Source organism: Brachyistius frenatus, unplaced genomic scaffold (genome assembly GCF_029030835.1).
Source record: "Brachyistius frenatus isolate BFR_SWC_R1_liver_20210118 unplaced genomic scaffold, ASM2903083v1 Contig_20, whole genome shotgun sequence".
Lineage (NCBI taxonomy): Eukaryota > Metazoa > Chordata > Actinopteri > Embiotocidae > Brachyistius > Brachyistius frenatus.
In genome coordinates, this window is record NW_027210619.1 from 5,285,898 (window position 1) to 5,305,859 (window position 19,962).

Genomic DNA, 19,962 nt, shown 5'->3' on the forward strand with positions numbered 1-19,962 from the left:
ACAAGATGCAAAATAATGCATATTTTATTTTTTTCATAAAAAGACAGGGATAAGTCACAAAGCAATAATATTTTCAATTGTCTAACAACTAATTTTCCTCAATGTGAAATTCTACTTTTTCATCCAGGAAAGATTGCAGTTTGTCCATGTAACTACAAGACCAATGGCTTCTTTTGGGTTTAAAAAAAAAAAGTTTGCTAAACATGCCACCTAAAAGGAATTCATATATTTTCTTCTCTATGGAAAAGTACAAGAAAACAGCAAGTGAGAGCGCGAGCTACTTGGACTATGTGGTAAAAAGGCTTTACAAACTTGAGTGATAATGAATGCAATATTTAACATCGCGACATCTCTACTGGAAGCCTGGAAACCAGCTTGTGCTGAAACATCACAGTACATCAAATCACACGAAACAGTTCCTACTTTACAAATAAATTACTGTATAGTGGAACGTGTAAAAAAAAAAAGACAACTTGTGCTCCTATGAGAGAAAAGTCACATGTACTGGGGCAGCTGCCTTCATCTCTTACACGTGTGGTTATTGTGACAGACAAGCTTTTCATATTTCTTGACCTCACTTGACGGAACTTAAATGTACATTTACAATAGAGATGGGTATACAAACATGGACATTCCTCATACAATCATATGGAGGTCTGTAGTCTTACAAAGAATATCAAAACCTGAGATAAACAGACCAAAGCTTGTAAAACTTATCAACCAAATATGTTCAAAGCAATTCTGACGTCTAAGATACTGAACAAAACACGGGGCTGAGGGAAGCACTCCACTGTCATTTGTAAATTGTGAAGAGTTTGATCAACTTGGTGCACTACAAGAGGAAACGAATAAGAATGATTCAGGGCGTCAGGCAAGACGGGTCTTAAATCAGGGACCTCAAAAATTCAGTAAACAGCACAATGGTAACCTACAATTTCATGAGCAGATGGACAGGAATAACTTAAAAACCTCAATTCTTTACAAATACTATAAAAAGCATTACTTCTATAAAATAGAGAAATATTCAAAATAGATCAATTTTTTTAATTCAAACTTTACAAGAATGTGTAGGCTACTGGTTCTTGGCTGGCTGGGGAAGAAGAGATTTAAGTTTTTGTTTTTGTACCTGAGCAGTGAACAAAGCCAAACAAACTGTCCAAATTAGAGCACAGAATATCTTTGTTCACACATTGATGTGAGGTATGTCATTTCATTTATAAAAAAAAAAAAAGAAAAGAAAAGAAAAAAGCCTCTCCTGAATTAAATAGACAAGTAAACAATGATAAAAATAAAGAGTTCCTTTGAATGTAGTCTTAACGTTCCCCTAACAGCACCAAGGGAATAAATGCTGACAATGGTGTCTAAACTATATCGGAAACAGTACATTTGTATAAAATCAACAATGTAAAAACCACTAGGAAAATAAAAGCATTTAAAAGCAAGCATAACAGATCACGCAACTGAAAATGCTGTTTTTTTTTAAACCAATGAAACTGTACTCACTAAGCTTTTACAACACCAGGATGATATAAGCATTTGATTGAAATCTGAGCACTGTGCAGCCCTACCTACAATGAACTGAAAAACAAAGAGGATCTACTAAGATTTATCTAGTCAGTTATCAATCATTTTCGGTGCCGATTTATGAGATCTTTCTTCTGGGATATATGTGCGCAAACAGAGCCGGTCACTGTGTGTTGAGTGCTTCACTCTAACGATGGGATGTCGGAACAGGAGAGTCAAAGGGCCGAGGAAAGTTCTTATTCAGTTACAATGCTGATCCTCCGCCATGTTTCTCCTGCAAGACAGACGTGTATTCATATTATCTAAAGTCACAATGGTGATCTTCCTTAGATGGTACTTAACAGACATTAGACATATTAAGACATTTTGGGTAAAACGGTTCCTTGCCCAGAGTTAAATGAGACCGAGCCCACACTTGTAACTGTCCTTTAAAAGGTCCCATATTTTATAGATTTAGACTTGCATTGCTTTTTTGATTGTACATGTCTAAGTGCTATGTAAATACTCCAAAGGAGTCCAAACATAAAACCTGTATTAAGCAGCAACCTGTGATGACCTCCCATTCAAATATATATTTTTACAGATTAAATAAACAAGATACTACGTGTTGATAAGAGATCTTTAGGGGTTCTTTAAGGCATATAATATTACACCAGAGACAGGCTAGTTCCAACCCCCTTTTTCCAGACTTTATTCTCTGCCAAGATATCCATCTTCTTGCTGTAGCTTCATATTTAGCAGACCCATATGAGGGTGGATTCTAAAACAATGCAAGAGAGCAAATACTGTTTCGTGTCACGGGCGGAAGGTGTCGAGTACATACGGTTTTGTACCTTATCTTGGTCAACATCAGAATCTGCAGTTATGACGATTCTTTTCTCCACACGAGTCTCTGAAGATCCGCTTTTAACTACCTGTGTAGGGAAGAAAGACACATTTTAGAGGCGTACAAAATAACATTCAAATAAAACGGAAAAGGCAAGAGCCCGGTTTGTCCTGCTGACCTTTGAGATGTGAGTGGTAGTTGTGGTGACTGCGGTGCCACTGGTGGTCTCTGAAGAAATGCTCTTAGAACTGGACAGTGTTGTGCCATCTTTGTCCTCGTCTGTCCCATCAACTGCCACCTGACAAATACACCAAAAAAAGATCCACTGAATAATCAGGTCTGAATTATGTGACCCTAAGCTTCCGCAAAGGAAGGTGCGGTGTTGCCTCGTGCTCATTTTGGAGCCCTCGTCCTGGTCCTCCCAGACCTGCTTATTGTCGGCTTCAGCTGCCATCTCCTCCATGCAAACCTCACTGCCTAAAGCTGAGAGAGATCTGGGCTGAGCAGGTGCCGGAGCCCCTACCTTTGAAGACTCATAGGTGAAGGTCTTGGTTGGGACGATGGGGACCTCTGTGGTGGAGCTGCCACTGGGTAAGGGGTTGGAGACAGCTGTGATGGTGACAGTCTGGGTCTGCACCAGAGGGGGCTGTGAATGGGAGCATAGCTCCATGACTGGCTGTTTAACCAGACACTTTGCACCTTACACCAAACATTTGATTTCACACCATGCATTCCCTTCAGCCATTGCCTATGTGGATTTGATTTTCACCGCAACAGCCCTTTCTTCTCACCAGATTTGTTTCAATTATTTTTGGAAACAACAGCGTCACCTTCTTATTTCCTTCCCACCACCAACCATTACAAGACAAACAGTGAAACAAAAAATATCAAGCCATAAACGGGTTGGAAAGATGATACAAAGTGAAGTGAATGAAATCATTTTGTGACAGAGAAGAATGTGCTAGTGTTACACTGACCCATCACCATAGTTAAGAACTTAGCGCACCACTGTGCTACACCTGTGCAGCATCTTGAGATACATTTAAAGAATGATATTTTGATACCTTTACAGATTAACAAGTTTTGATTTGTCATGGTGCTGCAAAGGAGTGGGCAAGTGTGGCTGCCAGAGGCCAAGCATAGAAAGAATCAGCATCACCCTGAGGGAGTCAGGAGGCTACCTGGAAGCAGAGTACGACCTGTGGACCATCGCTCCAGAAAAAGGAAGCTGGGGAAGATCCAACTATCCTCCCAGAGCACTCCGACACTCCGCGACATGATCCTTCTTCCTCCTGGGTCTCATCTAGAGCTTTGCAGGAGGGATCAAAGGAAGGAGGCAGCTGTGCCATTTCCACCTCTACGAGTGGCACCAAGTTCGTCTCAAAAACAACAACCTCCTCCTGATCACATGACTCTTCCTCAACAAGAGCGCTGTGGGCTTGGACACCTTGAGGCTCACTCTTGTGGCTCACAGTGGGACTGGGTATGCCTGCAAAGCCCAAATTACTGCTGGTTTCCTCATGTGAAGCCTTTTTCTCTGAACCATTGCATAGTGGACTAAAGCACACACTCTAAAAAAAAAGACATAAAATAGTCACTAGTTGATCATGGGCGAGTGAAATATTTCCTACTGACAGAATTAAATTGAATTTACATTAAAAAAAAAATTTAAAATGTATGCATGCAAGTTAAAATACATGCACATAGAGTACATTGGAGTACATACACACAATATAGATTTTTATAAAGACACCAGAATAACAGTGGTGATGTCATGGAAATAATATGACAAAGTCAGCACTATTATAACCCTTCAGCTTAACAAAGAAAAGCTACATGATACAGTTGGTGAACAATCTAGTTGGATAATGAAGACAGATTTAGCTGCAAGTTGTATATTTCATCTATAAATATAACTTTGTATGTTTCAGAATGAAATGGATTTTATTTTGTTTGAACTTAAAGTGGGAGGAATTACAAAAACGACATATGCAACTAGCCAAGCCATGAACTTGCACATACTGTAGTTTAATTAGAAGAAAATCAGAAATTTAAATGTCAAAATCCACCTCCTTGAAAAGAAAAAGAACAATCATATGAACTGTATATGGAATGACTTTAATTCTTTGGTCAAAGTTGATTGTCAAAAAGTCATGCAACAAGGAATCTCTTGCAGCTGCTACATATTGCCTTGTTTAATACTGGTGAAGGAGAAATAGGTAATTAAGTATTACAATTAAGCTGCCTCAAGGTTTCCCACTCCAGGAAATGCCATACTGTGACAATGAATATTGACAAATTCCCCAGAAATAAGACTGCTGTTTTTTAGTGCATACCTCGTGGGTTCAGGAAAAAAAAAGTCAGTGTTCAGCTCGTCCGAAGACAATAATCTAAGACTACTGACAATAGAAATGTACCTCAAGATGTGTATAAAAACAGGTTCAAAGTGATATGGTCAGACGTTAAAAACCTCCAGATAAAAGTCAGTTAGGAAATGTTGGTCAATGTATTTTTAGTGTCCAAAAAGACATCACAAAAAAATGCAAAATGCTAGTGGGTCGATTATCATTTCCAGTCCTAATCGGTCTTCGGAGAAGACGTCTGTTTCTGGCTGGAGAAACCAGGGAAATTGTGCTGCAGCGGGAAACAAAGTCTTGTTCAACAGAGGCCAGAAAAAAAAGGGGGCAGCTTCTCAAGTGGAGCAGAGGATGAGAGATGAAGAAGGCTGGGTGATGTGGCAGAGGAGGCAAAGTAAGGAGAGGAGGAGAAGAGAAAGCTAGAGGTTGATGGGTAGATGGACTGGGTGCGGTCTCCACGGGTCACTTTCACACCTGTGTGAGGTTTTCGCAGGGTTGAGACGACCCCTCAGCTGCGTTTGGAGTAGAAGTCTAGCAGGGGGCCGCGCGGGAGGCGGATGACAAACTGAGGGGGAGGAGGAGGAGGGAAGAGATATGAGAGGGAGGAACTTTCTAATGTGATCGTGACCGATAATGAGCTGAATTTGTAAAAGCCGGCGTTGCGCAAGACGCGATCCCCGAAAATATAAAATTCATACGCCTTCATTTGAACAGAAATTCTATTTTTGTTGTCCAGAGCATGGAAACTTTACTGTCACATGCAATGTTTTGGGTTTTTTTTTTTTTTCCATGTCAAACAACTCGCTTTATTTTTGAAAAGACAGAAAGTCATCCACATTTGCTGGATCTTAATTAATAACAGGAAACATTTATACATTTTTGAGATTATAAGATATCAGTAAGATAAAATCAGCTGTGTCAGAATGATCTTGAACTCCAGCCTAACGATGTTAAAATTGCCAAAGATGCCCTGTTAGTTGCAGTCTTGTGCTTTATCTGTAAATGGATTTGATCTGGGTCAAGGCTGCCAAACAGCAATAAAAGATTGTGCACTTAAAACTACTCATCTCGAATAACAGTAAACTGTGATAAAGGCTCATGATGTCAGTAGTTTACAGCTTTAGCTGATAACTGGACAACTAGCTGCAGATCATTTTGAACTGGCCATCTTTTTGTCCATCACAACAAGCAGAACCATTTCTTCTACTGCTTTTCAACCATTCATTTTAATGTTTACTTTTCTCAGTAGTGTGCAGTCAGTATTTTGTCCATACACATTGACTGAGGGTTAATCAGAATGATAAACTGGCTTGTAAAACTGACATAAACAATGTGTGAATACTCCACTGGACAGAAATTAGACGAGTGTCATATTGTTAATTGTGTACATAAAATCACTTTGTACACTTGCTCCGTTACATTTCCTTACTGTGAGCTGCCAGTTTGTTTTACTTTGATTTCAGTACAATTCAAATGCATCCTGACAATATGATGTGTGGGGAGACATTAGTCTCCAAATGTGACAGTGTTTTCCGTCAATCATGAAGCAGTCATTTTGGAATTATGTTTATACTCCACTGAAAAGGCTATGTAATAATTTTAAATGAAACATAACTATCAATAGCAATCATTATTTTGTATTAGTTGTAATGTGAATGTCGTAATATTTGTTATTGTTTTTGTGGCATAAACATAGCTGATACAACTGTGAATGAGGCCTTGTCTCTTCATAGAAAAACAACCAAAGGCTTGGAGAAAGCAGCAGCCAAATAAAAAAGGTGAAAGCAGCATGAAAAGAAAGTGCAGAGCAAAGAAATAAAAGCAGTAAAAAAAAAAAGAAAGCTCAACAATGAAGGAGGGAGAGAGGAGAGAGGAAAAGGTCAAGTCAGAACGTGCAAAACTTCATGGAAGTGGTCATCTTTTTGTCATGCAGTAAGTTTTCAAAGTCAGGTCTGTCAGTCATGCAATACAAACATGTCAGGGTTCAGAGGCATCCAATGTAGACCAGATCTAGACCAAGTGAGTTCTCAGAGAGCGGACAACCTGTCCCAAAGATGCCTTGCCCACATCAGCCTTTTCATTGAAAGAAGACGAGTACAGAGCCTATTCAGCAAGTCCAACCGCATTCTTCATCCACATGCATGTGTTGCATACCACATGCCATTGCCTTGAATAGGACTATACATGCATACACAATGTTTAAACTGTCAGCAAGCTAGGAATGACAGCTGGAAGAGCCTCCTCTACCAGTTTGAATATATTCATCACATGGACAAAAGAATCTTATGCCAGAATTACAAAACTATCGTCAACATAAAAATTTACACACAATTATTGTTTTTGTTTTTTTTAACTCAACCACAAGACGTTTGATAAAAATTTCAGGTTGCTCTGTTCCAACAATTCTCTGCACACAGCTCACATTAGTGTAGTGAAGTTACAGAGTCAGTTCAGGAATGGATCATCTTAAAAAAATTAAGAGGGATGCATGATACTGGATTAAGCAATTTTAACCCGATATTCCAATATTTTCTAACTCTTTTGGTCAATTGCCGATACTGATACAGGTATGCGAGCACATTTTCTTTGCTCTTCACAAATCGTTTTGATAATCAGGACGACAAGTCTTATGTTGGGTCATTTCATGGGTAATGTTGAAGGAATATGATGTGGTTCCTCTTTAAAAAAAAACAAACAAAAAAACCTCCACACTGCAGACATGTTTTTCTTTCTCACTTGATGCAAGAATTGTAAGATCAGCCTTGCACCGTGGACATTGTGTTGAGCATTTAATCAAGTATTTAGTTGAGCATAAAGCATTTAGGCATGATTAAAACATCTTCAGCAGAAATGCTCATTTCGAGTTGATGGCAATATTTAATGTTATGCTCTTCACGGTCAATACAGATGATGTGCTGATACTATCGTGCATCCCAAAAAATTTATTGAGTTTTTTTTTGGACAATTTCCTGCAACTCCTGAACTGACAGATTCAGTTTAAATCAACTAAAGGCATTCTGTGTTTTCTGAGGGAGACTTACCCCGTCTGCACTCTGCAGAGGCTGACCATTGATACCCAGGGTGCGGAACGGAGAGTGTGTGGACAGGCGCTTGTCCCACTCACTAGGCCTGGACTCTGGGACAGACTCCATGAAGTTCCTCTTCAGCTCACTGATACTGGCGTGATGCCTGAGGAGGTCCTCCTGAGGCTTATCAAAAACCTATACAGAGGAAACCCGAGGGGGCACAGACATTGTGGTGGTGGGGTACGGAGAAGAGGGCACCGTGGAATTTGACAAATGGAGCAAGAAAACATAAAGGGACAAAAAAGGACAAGTGACAGTTGGATGGGAAGGGAAAAGAAAAATGAAGGATATATTGGGAGAGATTAAAGAGAGAGGAAAGAAAAAGACAGTCAGATTAGGTTGCTTTTTTGGCACAATTTGTGTTGATTTATTGCGGATTAAATAAATAAGCAGAAGCAGGGTTAACAGGTGATTCTACGGGAACATATATTAGAGGGGCGTTTATTTAAGATGTTTATGGTTTCTTGATAGATTATCTGCGACTCCTCTTCAGAATTCAAATTAAGTCTGGCAGCTGATTCATGCGAGCCAACTTGGGTTTATAAAGCAAAGGTTGAGAGGAGTCGGTGCCGTGATTTATCAAAGTGGATTATTATTTGGAGTTCTGCAAGGGTATAATCTATAAACTATAGAGCATAGCATTAAGGATCTATTTCACAGCATTAGCCTTGCAATGAAACACGCTAAGAAAACAGGCTGCAAATCATAGTGCAGGAGAGGTGATGGCAGCAGACATGGTACAAGTTGTTGACGATGAAGCCTCAGTATAAATGGAAACCTGTTCATTTAAGACAAATGAACAAAAGCAACAGTAGAAGCGCTGATTTGGCAACATTTAGCACCAAGTTGATCTTTATGGACAACTGCAAGGTATCGACAGCCATCTTCCAAAACATACTGCAGACATTTTTAACTGCTAATCATGACCTGTTGTGGTGCTAAAGAGCAACTTAATGATAAGTGTTTGTCAAAATGTAATTTCTTTCATTCATAACACAGCAAAGATGTACAATTATTTTGACTTGCATTTCTACAGCCAAAAGACTCTGGCATAATTGCTGCGAAAGTGCAACGCATTACTGACAAGTTAGAAAATGAGATGGTAGCAGACAGCGTAAAAGCAGGAACAGGAGAATACTGAAGATCTGGAAAAATATATAAAAACGGAACTGCCTGGGAACCCTGGCATGAAAATTATACTAGAAAAGCTCATGCTGGCCCTGATGAGCTCAGACCTCAGCTCATCAACCATATCACAGGGCTGATTCCTGTGGACAGTTAAAAGATGATCTGGAGTGCAGCATCCTTCACTAGTTTGGGTAGACCAATGCAAGTGGAAAAATCCTGGCCATAACTTCATCTTTTTTTTTTTTTTTTTTGTAAATTCAACAGAACTCTCCTGAATCAACCGGATTAGAGTATTGCCACACACATAAACACATTTCTCATGTAATCATTTACGTGAGTGCAAGAAGTGTGAATCGTGCCACATGCAAGCGTGATATTAAATTGTTGCCAGTGTGCCAAAGAGCAAGAAAATACAGCTGGAGACCAACATCTCCAGAAAGGATACCAACCTCCAACATTAAAAGGCTATGTCTGATATAAATTGAGTCACCCTCAATTGTCTTAGCTCTTTTCTGTGAAAAATGAAAATAACAAAAGAAGTGTGGGTTTGTTTCAGTTTCCCTGTATGCTGGCATCAACTGCCACACCTTGGACATGCAAACTATGAAGTTCAACAGACAAAAAGAGTTATGACAAGTACATGCAAAAGAGTTATGACAAGTACATGCAAAACCGTTTGAGGCTAAGTGACCGTAGGGGCCAATACTGCACTTTACTAACAAAGAAAAGAAGATACGGCTCTAAATCTTAACTTAAGAATTATATTCTTATAATGAGAAAAGGAGTAAGGAATGACAATGACAAAAATGTGAAAAAAAAAAAAGTAATTTAGTGAAGTGCATTTAATCTATAATCGTGGATTCCAGTGTTTACAACAGCAAGCAATGAGAAGAAATGAAGGCCCTGAATACTTTTAAACAGCTATGTGTAAAATGTTGGCAAGCATACTTTCATCATACTGAGTTACTCAGTGTTTTTAATATCCTATCCATTACTACGTTTTCTACATCTTAAAATATACTGTATGGGCATCGAACCTGATGCAGGTTTTATTTTAGGCCTAGTCGTATGAAAGCACAACATGAGAAGAGGGTGAAATTAGTCTTTTGGATGAAAAGCTCTGTATCATCAAAATGGAGGTGGAGAAATGGCTACGGTTACATTTACGATGCGAGGAATCTGACCTTTCGCATTCGCACCACCTCCGTGCTCGTCATCTCAGACTCGTGCTACCCCGGGGAGGAGAGAGGGACACGTGTTAGCATCCTCTGCCTGTTGGCTTTTGACACTCACGTCTCAGCCACGGTGAGAACATGTCTTCTGAGGGACGACATGCAAGAGGCCTGTGCCTGACACTAACCTGAATGTGCCCATTGATGTTGGATATCAGTGTAGAGTTTACTTCTCTCTGGTCCCTCCACACTGCTGGCTACAGCAGCAAGAGAGACACAGTTCACAGTCAGACACAGAGAGCAACCTCTGCTCGATACTTTGGCATCTTCCATTCTTAAAGACTATGAAGCATTTACAACAGAATACTTCTTTACATTATCAATCACAATAGCCAATTAATAACAATGAGGACACATCATCAATAATTTGGTGATCTCTCACTGGCACCAGATAACCTGTTATGTATGGCTTTCATACATATATAGTACACAATTTTGCCTACACACCATCCTTAAGACTTCTGTTAAAATTGCATCACACGTCAAACAGTGACCATAAAAAGTTGAATACCTTGACCTCAGCATCGATTTTTGAGGGCTCCAAAGTTTCTACAGTGACCTCCAGCCTCCTGTCTTCCTGGCGGCTGGTCTTGATTGGAGTGGAGGTCTGTGGCTGGTCAAGATGGGCCATGGGGATCCCTGCTTCCATCAGAGCAGCTTGGGAGAAGACGGGAGCGCTGACGGGACGGGTCCCCCTATGTGTGCTCATAACTAGACAAAATAAAGACAAAATGGAAATGAATAAAAGGAAATGTGTTTTTAGCACAGTTTTGGAGGGAAACGATGAATTTGCACATTGGACATAAATAGTCTCGTGAGCAAAACGCACGTTGAAACAGCTATGAATATGTAACAAACCCACAAGAATGCATCGATACAAACGGCCAAATCATACTTACAGTCATGATATGATCAGATAAATGCAAGTGATGCAAGGGTATACTGTACCCTATTTGTTTCCTCTACTATCTTTTAAAAAGAGAAGCACACGTTGGAGCGTGAGGTGGGCCAGAAGCGAAAATCCACAACATGGAATGAAAGTAAAAGCGCATTGTAGTTCTAACAAGTTACAATCCAACAGTGGATGCAAAGGCCGATTATGTTATGCTGCAAAAAGCTGTAAAGCTAAATGAGGCTGGATCGGTGAAATGCGGAGGTTAAGAAAGCATTATTTCTTCAATCTGCAAACCAAAGTGCAGTCAGAGGTCCTTGAATGATGGAAAATGTGGATTGCCACCTGTGGAAGTATTCTTTTGCGAAGAGAAGCCAGTGTATCCTGTAAACTAGCTGCAAATGTTAGTAAGAAAGCACAACCATGTGAGCTGTTCATTTGCCAAAAGAAAAAAGAAAAAAGAAAAACACACTAGTAAAAAAAAATAAAAAAATACCTGACTCTTTGAGGTCTACATCTAGTAGAACAAACCAATCATCATTGACATGTGTGAGAGCGAGTGGACGTCTTTCTTTCAGGATCCGCTTCTCAAACTGTGGTCGAGTGTCAGAAATCCTTATTGTGGCCACAGCAGCTGGAGCTCTGACCTCTGCTGGGAACTGGATGACCTCAGGGGCAGCGACTAATACAAATACACAACCAGGTATTATTTTGGAAATAATGTACACGAGCATTTACAGTGAACTACCCTGACCTGCTATATGTAGTGTTAGGTAACAAATGAATGAATGCTGAAAAAACCTCAATAAGAAATCTATGGCATGTATAATTGGATGGAATTCTTTTGACGCAGAATACACACAAAGAATAACTAAAATGAAACTAAACAATGTACCAGAAGGTGAATTATTCCCTCAACTCAAGGACAAAAAAAAGAAAAGGTTGTTACATTAATGTTTAAAGTTACTGTTGTCAACATTTTTGCCAGTTAAATCTAAATCCTTATTTCCTCTGTCATGTTCCTAAAAAAAAAATTCCCTTAGCTCTTCCAGTTGGTCTGATTTGTATCCTGTGGAGCTCTGAAACAAACATAAAGCAGCCCTTAACTAACTGTACCACCAAACAATCATCCTCAATTTGATGCTGCTTTAGATATGTCTGTATTACTTAGTACTGTTCTGTCAGTGTTAAGTGTGCGTGTTGAACTATGTAGTAGACACAACGTAAATCACTCAGAGATCATGTTCTTCAGTCTGATCCCACTCATAACAAAAGCCATACAAAACAGCAGAATACCTGATACTTTCTCTGCAACATTTAGCAGCACAAGCCAGTCATCATCCACTTTTCTTGATTGCACTGGTTTAATCTCCACCAACTTCACAGGTGGCCTCACGATGTCCTCCACGATGACCTTTGGTTTTGGTTCAATGGGTGCCACCACATCGACAATACGCTCAACCACAGCAACTAACACAGGAACAGTAGGGTAAATCATTCTAATAAAAACTTTATAACACAGTGTATACGCACTCTTTGGCAAGTAAATGTACCTGGTGGCACGAAAACTGGCTTTTCAGGGATGGCGTCAAACAGAATAAACCAATCATCTCCTCCTCCTCTCTCCGCTAGTGGTGCAATTAGCCTCTGTCTATTTTCAGCCAGACTTGTCCTTTCTTGCCTGCGATCCACACCAGTTATCACCTTCTTCGGTGTTGTAGTCTCTGTGGTTGTCACCTCAACCTCAAATGGCTTCTTCATATCCAGACTAATCTCAACCAGAGTAGCTGTCACAAACAAACATCGTCAAAGAAGCTGAGTGACACTCAAATGTCCACTGTGAAAATGTTCAGTCCTGAAAGCCAGTTAAAAGCTGCACATATTTAACAACTGGCAATGCATAAATGACTCGAAATATCATGTTTCAGATTGAATTCTGACAGGGTGCAAACATATGTTAATTGTATACCTGCTGGTATTACGACTGTTTTTTCACGAACAGCATCGAACAGAACAAACAAGTCATCATCTCTCTCTGGCAGAGGCTTGGAAGGCTGTGGTCTAATCTGGTCAACGTCAATCTGAAGCACCTTCCGCTCTATTCTTTTCACTTCCACTGGAACATCTGCATAGATTTTAGCCATCAATGGCACAGACACTGAAAACAAACAAAATTCATACTTGAACTTTGTCCGAGGTCGTGTTTAGGATGATCTCTTTTTGTGTAATAATATAAAAATAAATACATCGGAAGGCTATAAGTACCTGGAGGCACATATGAAGTCTCTTTGGAAACAAGATCCAGCAGCAGAAACCAATCATCGTCTCTCTCCATCACGGGCTGGAATGTTTTCTGCTCTGGAATAATTTGCTCAGGAGGCTTCTCATCCTCTTTCCGCATCACAATCGTTTCAACTACAACCTCCCTCCTGGACTCGGCTGCTGCTGCTTCAGTCACAGTAGAAATGCTCTCTCTGTGATAAATCTGAACATACTCAGCTGTGGAAGCTATTGATAAAGAGAATGATGGAGCACTGTAAGACATCTGAACCAAAAATGAAAAAACAACAACCAATGGTGATGGAGCATGAAGGAAAATATGCAGTACCTGGTGGCACAAATGATGGTTCTCTAATGGGAACATTGAGCAGGACAAACCAGTCGTCTTCCATCTCTTTCACTCCCTGTGGCAGTGCTACTGGTTGATTTTCACTCAGCATTTGTCTTACTGCAGTGTCTTCTATTAAAACCTCTGCTCTTTTTTCTCTCTGCTCAACAGCTAGTTCAATGCGAGAGACATGTTCTTCTGGAGACACTTCCATACGCTCTGCAGCAACAACTACAACAAAACAGATAAAACCCCTCAGACACTGAACAGTACAAAAGCTTTAGGAATAACAGCGTCTGCAAAGCTCAAGGTTATCGCAGAGCACGGCGACGAGCGCGGGGGATTTTTGCCAATACCTGGTGGTATATATGATGTTTCTCTGGGAAGAACATTGAGCAGGACAAACCAGTCGTCTTCCGTCTCTTTCACTCCCTGTGGCAGTGCTACTGGTTGATTTTCACTCAGCATTTGTCTTACTGCAGTGTCTTCTATTAAAACCTCTGCTCTTTTTTCTCTCTGCTCAACAGCTAGTTCAATGCGAGAGACATGTTCTTCTGGAGACACTTCCATACGCTCTGCAGCAACAACTACAACAAAACAGATAAAAACCCTCAGACACTGAACAGTACAAAAGCTTTAGGAATAACAGCGTCTGCAAAGCTCAAGGTTATCGCAAAGCACGGCGATGAGCGCGGGGGATTTTTGCCAATACCTGGTGGTACATATGATGTTTCTCTGGGAAGAACATCGAGCAGGACAAACCACTCATCATCTCTGTATGTCACCGGCTGTGGTGGGATTTCTCGGAGTTCTCTCGGCATCTCTTCTACAATCCTTCTTATTTCAACTACTATTTCTTTACTCTGTTCATCCCCTGCAGTTCCAACCACAGAGACAAAACTTTCTTCATCCATCTCGGCTCTTCCCTTCAACGTAACTGATAAACAGAGTCGGGAGAACGTCTTTTTATCACAAGCAGAAATAGGCACTTCTTTTATAAGCGAGAAAGCACAAAACAAAGCACAAGAAAGCCAAAGTTGTTTTGAAAAACAGCGCCGGGTATTTTAGCAGTACCTGGTTGTACATAAGATGTTGCTCTGCGAACAACATTGAGCAACACAAACCAGTCATCAACCCTTTCTGTGACGGTCTGCGGTTGTGGGATCTCCGGTGCAGGCCACACCTCTTCTCTTATTTTCCTCTCCTCTACTGTAATCTCTGTTTTCTCCTCAAGTGTTGAAATCTCAGTCTTTGAAGAGAAATACTCACTCTCATCCAACTGAGCACGTTCCACAGTGGCAACTAATTATGGGAGTAAAGACACAGAATATTTGAACATGGGAGCAACCATGTAGTAAGAAAACGTACATTGTGAGAGAAGCAGGGCAGCTTATGGAGGTTTATTCTCACAATATCCGAGGTAGAGATACTATTAAGACTACAAAAACTGCAAATGCAGCGTCAAGTATATCATACACCTCATTGTAGCAGCTGGCAGAAAGACAATGTCAAGAAAATAACAAAAAATAAAAACCTAGTTGATTAATATCTTAATATTAGTGTTTTGGCACATGATCTCTCTGTAGTGATATTAGAGTATTAGAGAGATTAGTAGACAATGACATACTGTACCTGGTGGTTTGAAAACAGATTTGTATGGAGGTCGGTCAAAAAGTGTGAACCACACAGCCTTATCTTCCACCTGAGATTGAACCTGAAGCCTCTCTGTAACTCCTCTCTGTGTCCTCTCTTCCAGATATTCTGTTTTACGCCACACATCCTGCTTTTCTAACCTCTCCTCTGACATTACATCAAACTGCACCTGCACATCTTCCTGTGGCACACCTTTCTCTTCTACAATAGTCACTCGCTTCTTAGTCCTACGCTCCACCTTCCGGTATGCCACTACAGAAGTGGTGCCGGCAACATCTGGAGAGGCAACCTTCTCCTCCACCTCATCTTGCCATTCCTTCTCTATCTGCCGTAGTTTCTCACTCAAATTATCATCTAACAGACTCTCATCTGTCAACTCTGTTTCACTCTGCTGCGTCACCGCTGCCTCCTCTACAGGCAGCAAGCCCTTTAAAAACACCTGCTTTATCCGATCTTCCAGTTCATCCTCTTCGTCCTCTTCTTTCTCTATCCTCCTCACAGATTTCCTCACCACCATTTCTGTTCTACCTTTGACTTGCATTTCTTCTTCCTGCTCCAAATCTTCCTCTTCTTCCTTTAACTTGCCCACCTCTTCCTTCCCTAATTCGTCCTCTATTACGTCCTGAATCCTCTTTGCCATCTCATCCATTTCTTCGAGCCTTTCTTCTAAGTCCCTCACTTCTCTCAGCCTCCCTTCCAAAATGTCCACCTCTCTCAACTTGTCTGCCAGGATCACAGTTTCCTGCAGCCTCTCAATAACCTCTTTAGTGGTCAGTTCCTGATCTGCAACATGCATGCCCTGCTCCTCCTCCTGGAGCTGGAGCTGGACGAGAGGAGAGACTGGGAGGAGTAAAAGGGAAGGTGATCAAACAAACCGTGAAAAGTATTTAAATTTGATTCATATTGCAGGTTGTTATAGCGTTTCTTTACCAGATGTGTTCAAATTCATAATTGTTTGTCGCATTTTCACACAAAGAAACTCACATGGAGGTTTTTCAACACAATCAAGTGAAGATATGTAGAAGATTCGGTCAAAGCACAGGAACCAATCATCTTGCTGTGTCAGTGCTGGTCTCAATAGTCGGTCCATATAGCTCATTTTTGCCAAGCTGAGTTTAGCTGGCAAAGATGACATCAGAAAAACAATACGCAACATCTTTTAACCAAATCACAAACACCCACAAATCTCAGACTGCAAACAGTTGATGACAGAGGGCAACATGGAGCCACATGCCTGGTTTGTTATGGGATAGCGCTGTGTATATACAGTATAGTGGCAGCACATACAAAATGCATTCTGGCCACAATAAAATTCTATTTAGACACATGGCTTTTGACACTCCAACATAAAGTTGAATATTAAGAGAGAATCCAAACTCTGACTCTCTTGTTAGCAAACTCCTATAATATTTATAAATGGAATAAAAGAAAAATGCGGATAAACTTCGGTATGCATTACAAGCGTAGATACCTGGCTGTTTCACAAAATCAAAAGGTGGCACAAAGGGAAAAGGAGGATGACGACGCAGAAGGGGAGACCACTCGTCTTCCTTCCTCCACTGCTGCTGCTGCTGCTGCTGCTCATCAGCTGCAGGCTCCCGCCACGGCTGACCGACGGTCTGGGTGATGGTTTGAGAGCCAGTGTTCCCAGTCTCAGTGCCCTGCCAGGTAACTGTGACTGTGCGAACAGACTGCCCCTCCTCCCAGGACTGAGCGAAAGTCTGCTCAGACTCCCTTCTGGCTGTGAAGAGATGACGGGGGGGATGGCAGTTATGTAATGGTTCTGCTGGAGAGATGACGACCACTGCTTCACAGTGCTTCAAGCGGGTTTTTACTGGTGTACATGCCAAGCATTTTTGCCACACTATAGGCAGTCCGGTAAGACACAGTTAGTACAAGAACGAACGAAAGATGCCCTTTAAACTTCAGAGCAAGAACAGATGACGGTGGCAAAACTGGCGATTATTTCTCTAAGCATGAAGTTCCTTGAAGTTTAAACCAGTTTTGATGACGGCTGCTAAGCAGTGATGAGTGAGTCAGTCAGTTGAGAGCTTTAATATTAACGTACAAGCTATGAGAAAATGAAGCACAGACTTATAAAATGCCAAAAAAAAAATGAGCAACAGCCACTTCAAAACTGGAAACGTCTGTGCAAAGCCAAGTGTGTGAGAAAACTTGTTCACGGTGACCAGAGCTGCCCTGGAATCATGTCAGGGAAAGTACAAGGTGGGTGTCACTACCCACATGACAGAATAGGTCACCTTTATGACAAGTTAGCCAGGCTGATAAGCAACATTTTCAATGGTTAAAGAGCATGAAAGCAAATGGAACGTGGATGAGCATGTTAAACGATGCAATAAGGCCATTAGTGATGAGTGAGCAACTAGCGAGTTGCAAATATGCCAAAAGGCAATGTGTGCAGCGCCACACACTTCCTGGTACCTGGGAATTCAGGAGAAGACTGTGCTTTGTCAGAAGCCATCATCAGTGACCAATTATCAACCTCAGACCTGGTTGATGCTGAGAGTTGTTTCAGAAACTGGAGAGTCTCATCTCCAGCTGCAAAAGAGTCAGAGAGCGGCTTATCATACCTGCGGTATTGCGAGATGCACATACTTTACACTATGATTTTAACACTCACACGTACCTTCATCTAGGTTACGAGACAGCCTCTTGCTTGCAGAGCGTGTAAAGCGCGGGGCTGGGCGGTCAATCAAGGAGCTCGCCTGGCGGGTCTGAGCCTGAGTACGACCGCTGTACCGGAACTTCGAGCCCAAAACAAGATAGCGACGTGATGAGGGCGGCTCCACTGTTGAAACCCTGAGTGATACGCACAAATATTACATTTTCACCCATCATGTAAGCAATTTCATTAAAAACAGTGATTCAAAATGATAAATCATGCATTATCTAAAAAGAAGTGTCATTGTTATGTAGCGGACAGATCCAAATATTCCTCCCTCCAGGTCAAACAGCCATCTACCCCCTCTACAACCCTTCATCCCTTCGGCCATGATGTCTGGCCTCTCTCCTCCTCAGGGCAACAGATGTGGACCTGGTACAAACTTTCCCCTATCTTTGAGATCATAAAACCCCTTTTAGTCTAAACTTTCCCAGGATTGAAATCATTTTTAGTACCTTTTAGGAACTTTAGTTGTCAAAATGACAATCAGCATTTCTGACCAGATTAACACTAATGGACCAAGAACATGGATGGACGATCACCTCTGTTTCCCCCAAAACCTCTCTGTCAGTATAACCAAATGACTCTATGACCTCTTCTATGACCAGTGTTCATAAACCAAGTGTGATGTCCTGCAAAACAATCTTGATAAGAACCAGAACCAAATTCCAATCTCTCCCCTTCTTGCCACACAACCCCCTTTACCATCTGGTGCTGAGAACATCTACAAAATAAGCGATGGACTTTATATAACTAAATATTGAACTCTTATAAAGCTCAACCATGTATTCATCATGTTATCATGTATGTTAGAATCTTTCCCTGTGTGTGCGTGTGTGTCACAGTGAACATGATTTCAGTGTCCTCCCAACATGCAGGACACTGTCTCTCACCTTCCCTTCTCCAAAATCACCCAGGGGAGGGTGTGATTAAGCAGAAGATTAGCTTGATCTTCAATATTCTCTCTTTCATTCCACTACCAAATTAGCTCATGAAGGTTTGTTTCTGGTATATTTGTAATCTCATTATATTATGTACTCCCATTTTCACGTTATTCATATATTTGTGTACTCAATAAATACCCTTAATTGGACCTAAATGTTGTAACAGTGATAATTTTCTGAGAATATCAAAGGATTAGATTTCTTATATGAGAATTCAGGTTTCAGATTATGTTTGACGGATTTTTGTTTAGATTTGAATTAATAATTTGTCTAATCGGCGGTCCTATAAACGAGAGCAAGTCTAAATTAATTTTAATTAAAAGTGATATTACGCTAGAGTTATGTAACAAAGTTAACAACACTTTATCTCATTAAGCAGACAAAACCTTTAGGGTTTAAGTCTAAGGTCACAACCCTGGGTATGTCGTTCCTCCTCTTTGGTTAAACTGCCAGGGAGCCAATATAGGGCTTAAGCTGCAGTGACCGGTTAGCCAATTATCCAGGGGATAGGGAGAACTGGAGGATGACCTCTGTTGCCAGGCAGGGAAGTGTCATTCAGAATCAAGGAAAAATGACCTGTTCTTACCTGAAGAAGGTATGATGTTCGACACAAACTTTCCACAGCTTCTTTGATGCTTTGTAATTGGGCAGTTTGAACCCAATGGTGCTTTCATACTGCTCTTGCTGTGGGTGAAGAAACAAATTAAAGTCAAATATAATGACCTTATGTCGATGAATAAACCTACTGTAAACATGGTCAATTCCAAAACACAATTTTCTTAGAATATTACAAACCAAACATTTTAAACTGTCGTCTAAAAACTGTATTTCATTTATATTCTCTTTTTAATGACGTCAACATTAACATTGCAAGTCTAAGTTTGCTGTCGGAAAAATTAAATAGAAGAACATCAATCTAAATCTGGGGAAATAAGTCCTCAAATAAAACTAAAACTTTAATATTGGTAATTAATAAAAATAAGTTCTTCACACTATTCCATGTCCAGGGTACCAAATATTTGGCATAAA

The 19,962-nt window shown here is 40.7% G+C and overlaps 1 protein-coding gene across 9 annotated transcripts in view; it reads right to left on the bottom strand.

Moving 5' to 3' along the window:
• Positions 1-8: 8 nt before the first annotated feature.
• Positions 9-19,962, bottom strand: part of LOC138619596 (protein 4.1-like) — a 31,664-nt gene continuing 11,710 nt past the window's right edge. For 2 of the 9 annotated variants that reach the window (XM_069696208.1, XM_069696209.1), the window contains exons 9-33: positions 19,520-19,617; positions 17,954-18,126; positions 17,749-17,865; positions 16,778-17,047; positions 16,291-16,425; positions 15,286-16,146; positions 14,728-14,955; positions 14,366-14,590; positions 14,010-14,240; positions 13,654-13,884; positions 13,311-13,553; positions 13,015-13,203; positions 12,599-12,832; positions 12,342-12,515; positions 11,542-11,727; positions 10,665-10,864; positions 10,282-10,350; positions 10,106-10,150; positions 9,371-9,433; positions 7,749-7,928; positions 3,532-3,921; positions 2,874-2,996; positions 2,529-2,648; positions 2,348-2,438; positions 9-1,798 (exon numbers count right to left, since the gene is read on the bottom strand). In XM_069696208.1, the coding sequence (XP_069552309.1) occupies positions 1,761-1,798; positions 2,348-2,438; positions 2,529-2,648; positions 2,874-2,996; positions 3,532-3,921; positions 7,749-7,928; positions 9,371-9,433; positions 10,106-10,150; positions 10,282-10,350; positions 10,665-10,864; positions 11,542-11,727; positions 12,342-12,515; positions 12,599-12,832; positions 13,015-13,203; positions 13,311-13,553; positions 13,654-13,884; positions 14,010-14,240; positions 14,366-14,590; positions 14,728-14,955; positions 15,286-16,146; positions 16,291-16,425; positions 16,778-17,047; positions 17,749-17,865; positions 17,954-18,126; positions 19,520-19,617 (4,914 nt within the window). In that variant the 3' untranslated portion in view covers positions 9-1,760. Of the gene's footprint in view, positions 1,799-2,347; positions 2,439-2,528; positions 2,649-2,873; positions 2,997-3,531; positions 3,922-3,944; positions 5,273-7,748; positions 7,929-9,370; positions 9,434-9,621; positions 9,688-10,105; positions 10,151-10,281; positions 10,351-10,664; positions 10,865-11,541; positions 11,728-12,341; positions 12,516-12,598; positions 12,833-13,014; positions 13,204-13,310; positions 13,554-13,653; positions 13,885-14,009; positions 14,241-14,365; positions 14,591-14,727; positions 14,956-15,285; positions 16,147-16,290; positions 16,426-16,777; positions 17,048-17,748; positions 17,866-17,953; positions 18,127-19,519; positions 19,618-19,962 lie in introns of those variants that run through there. The other 7 variants (XM_069696210.1, XM_069696211.1, XM_069696212.1 and 4 more) reach the window with 7 other exon arrangements.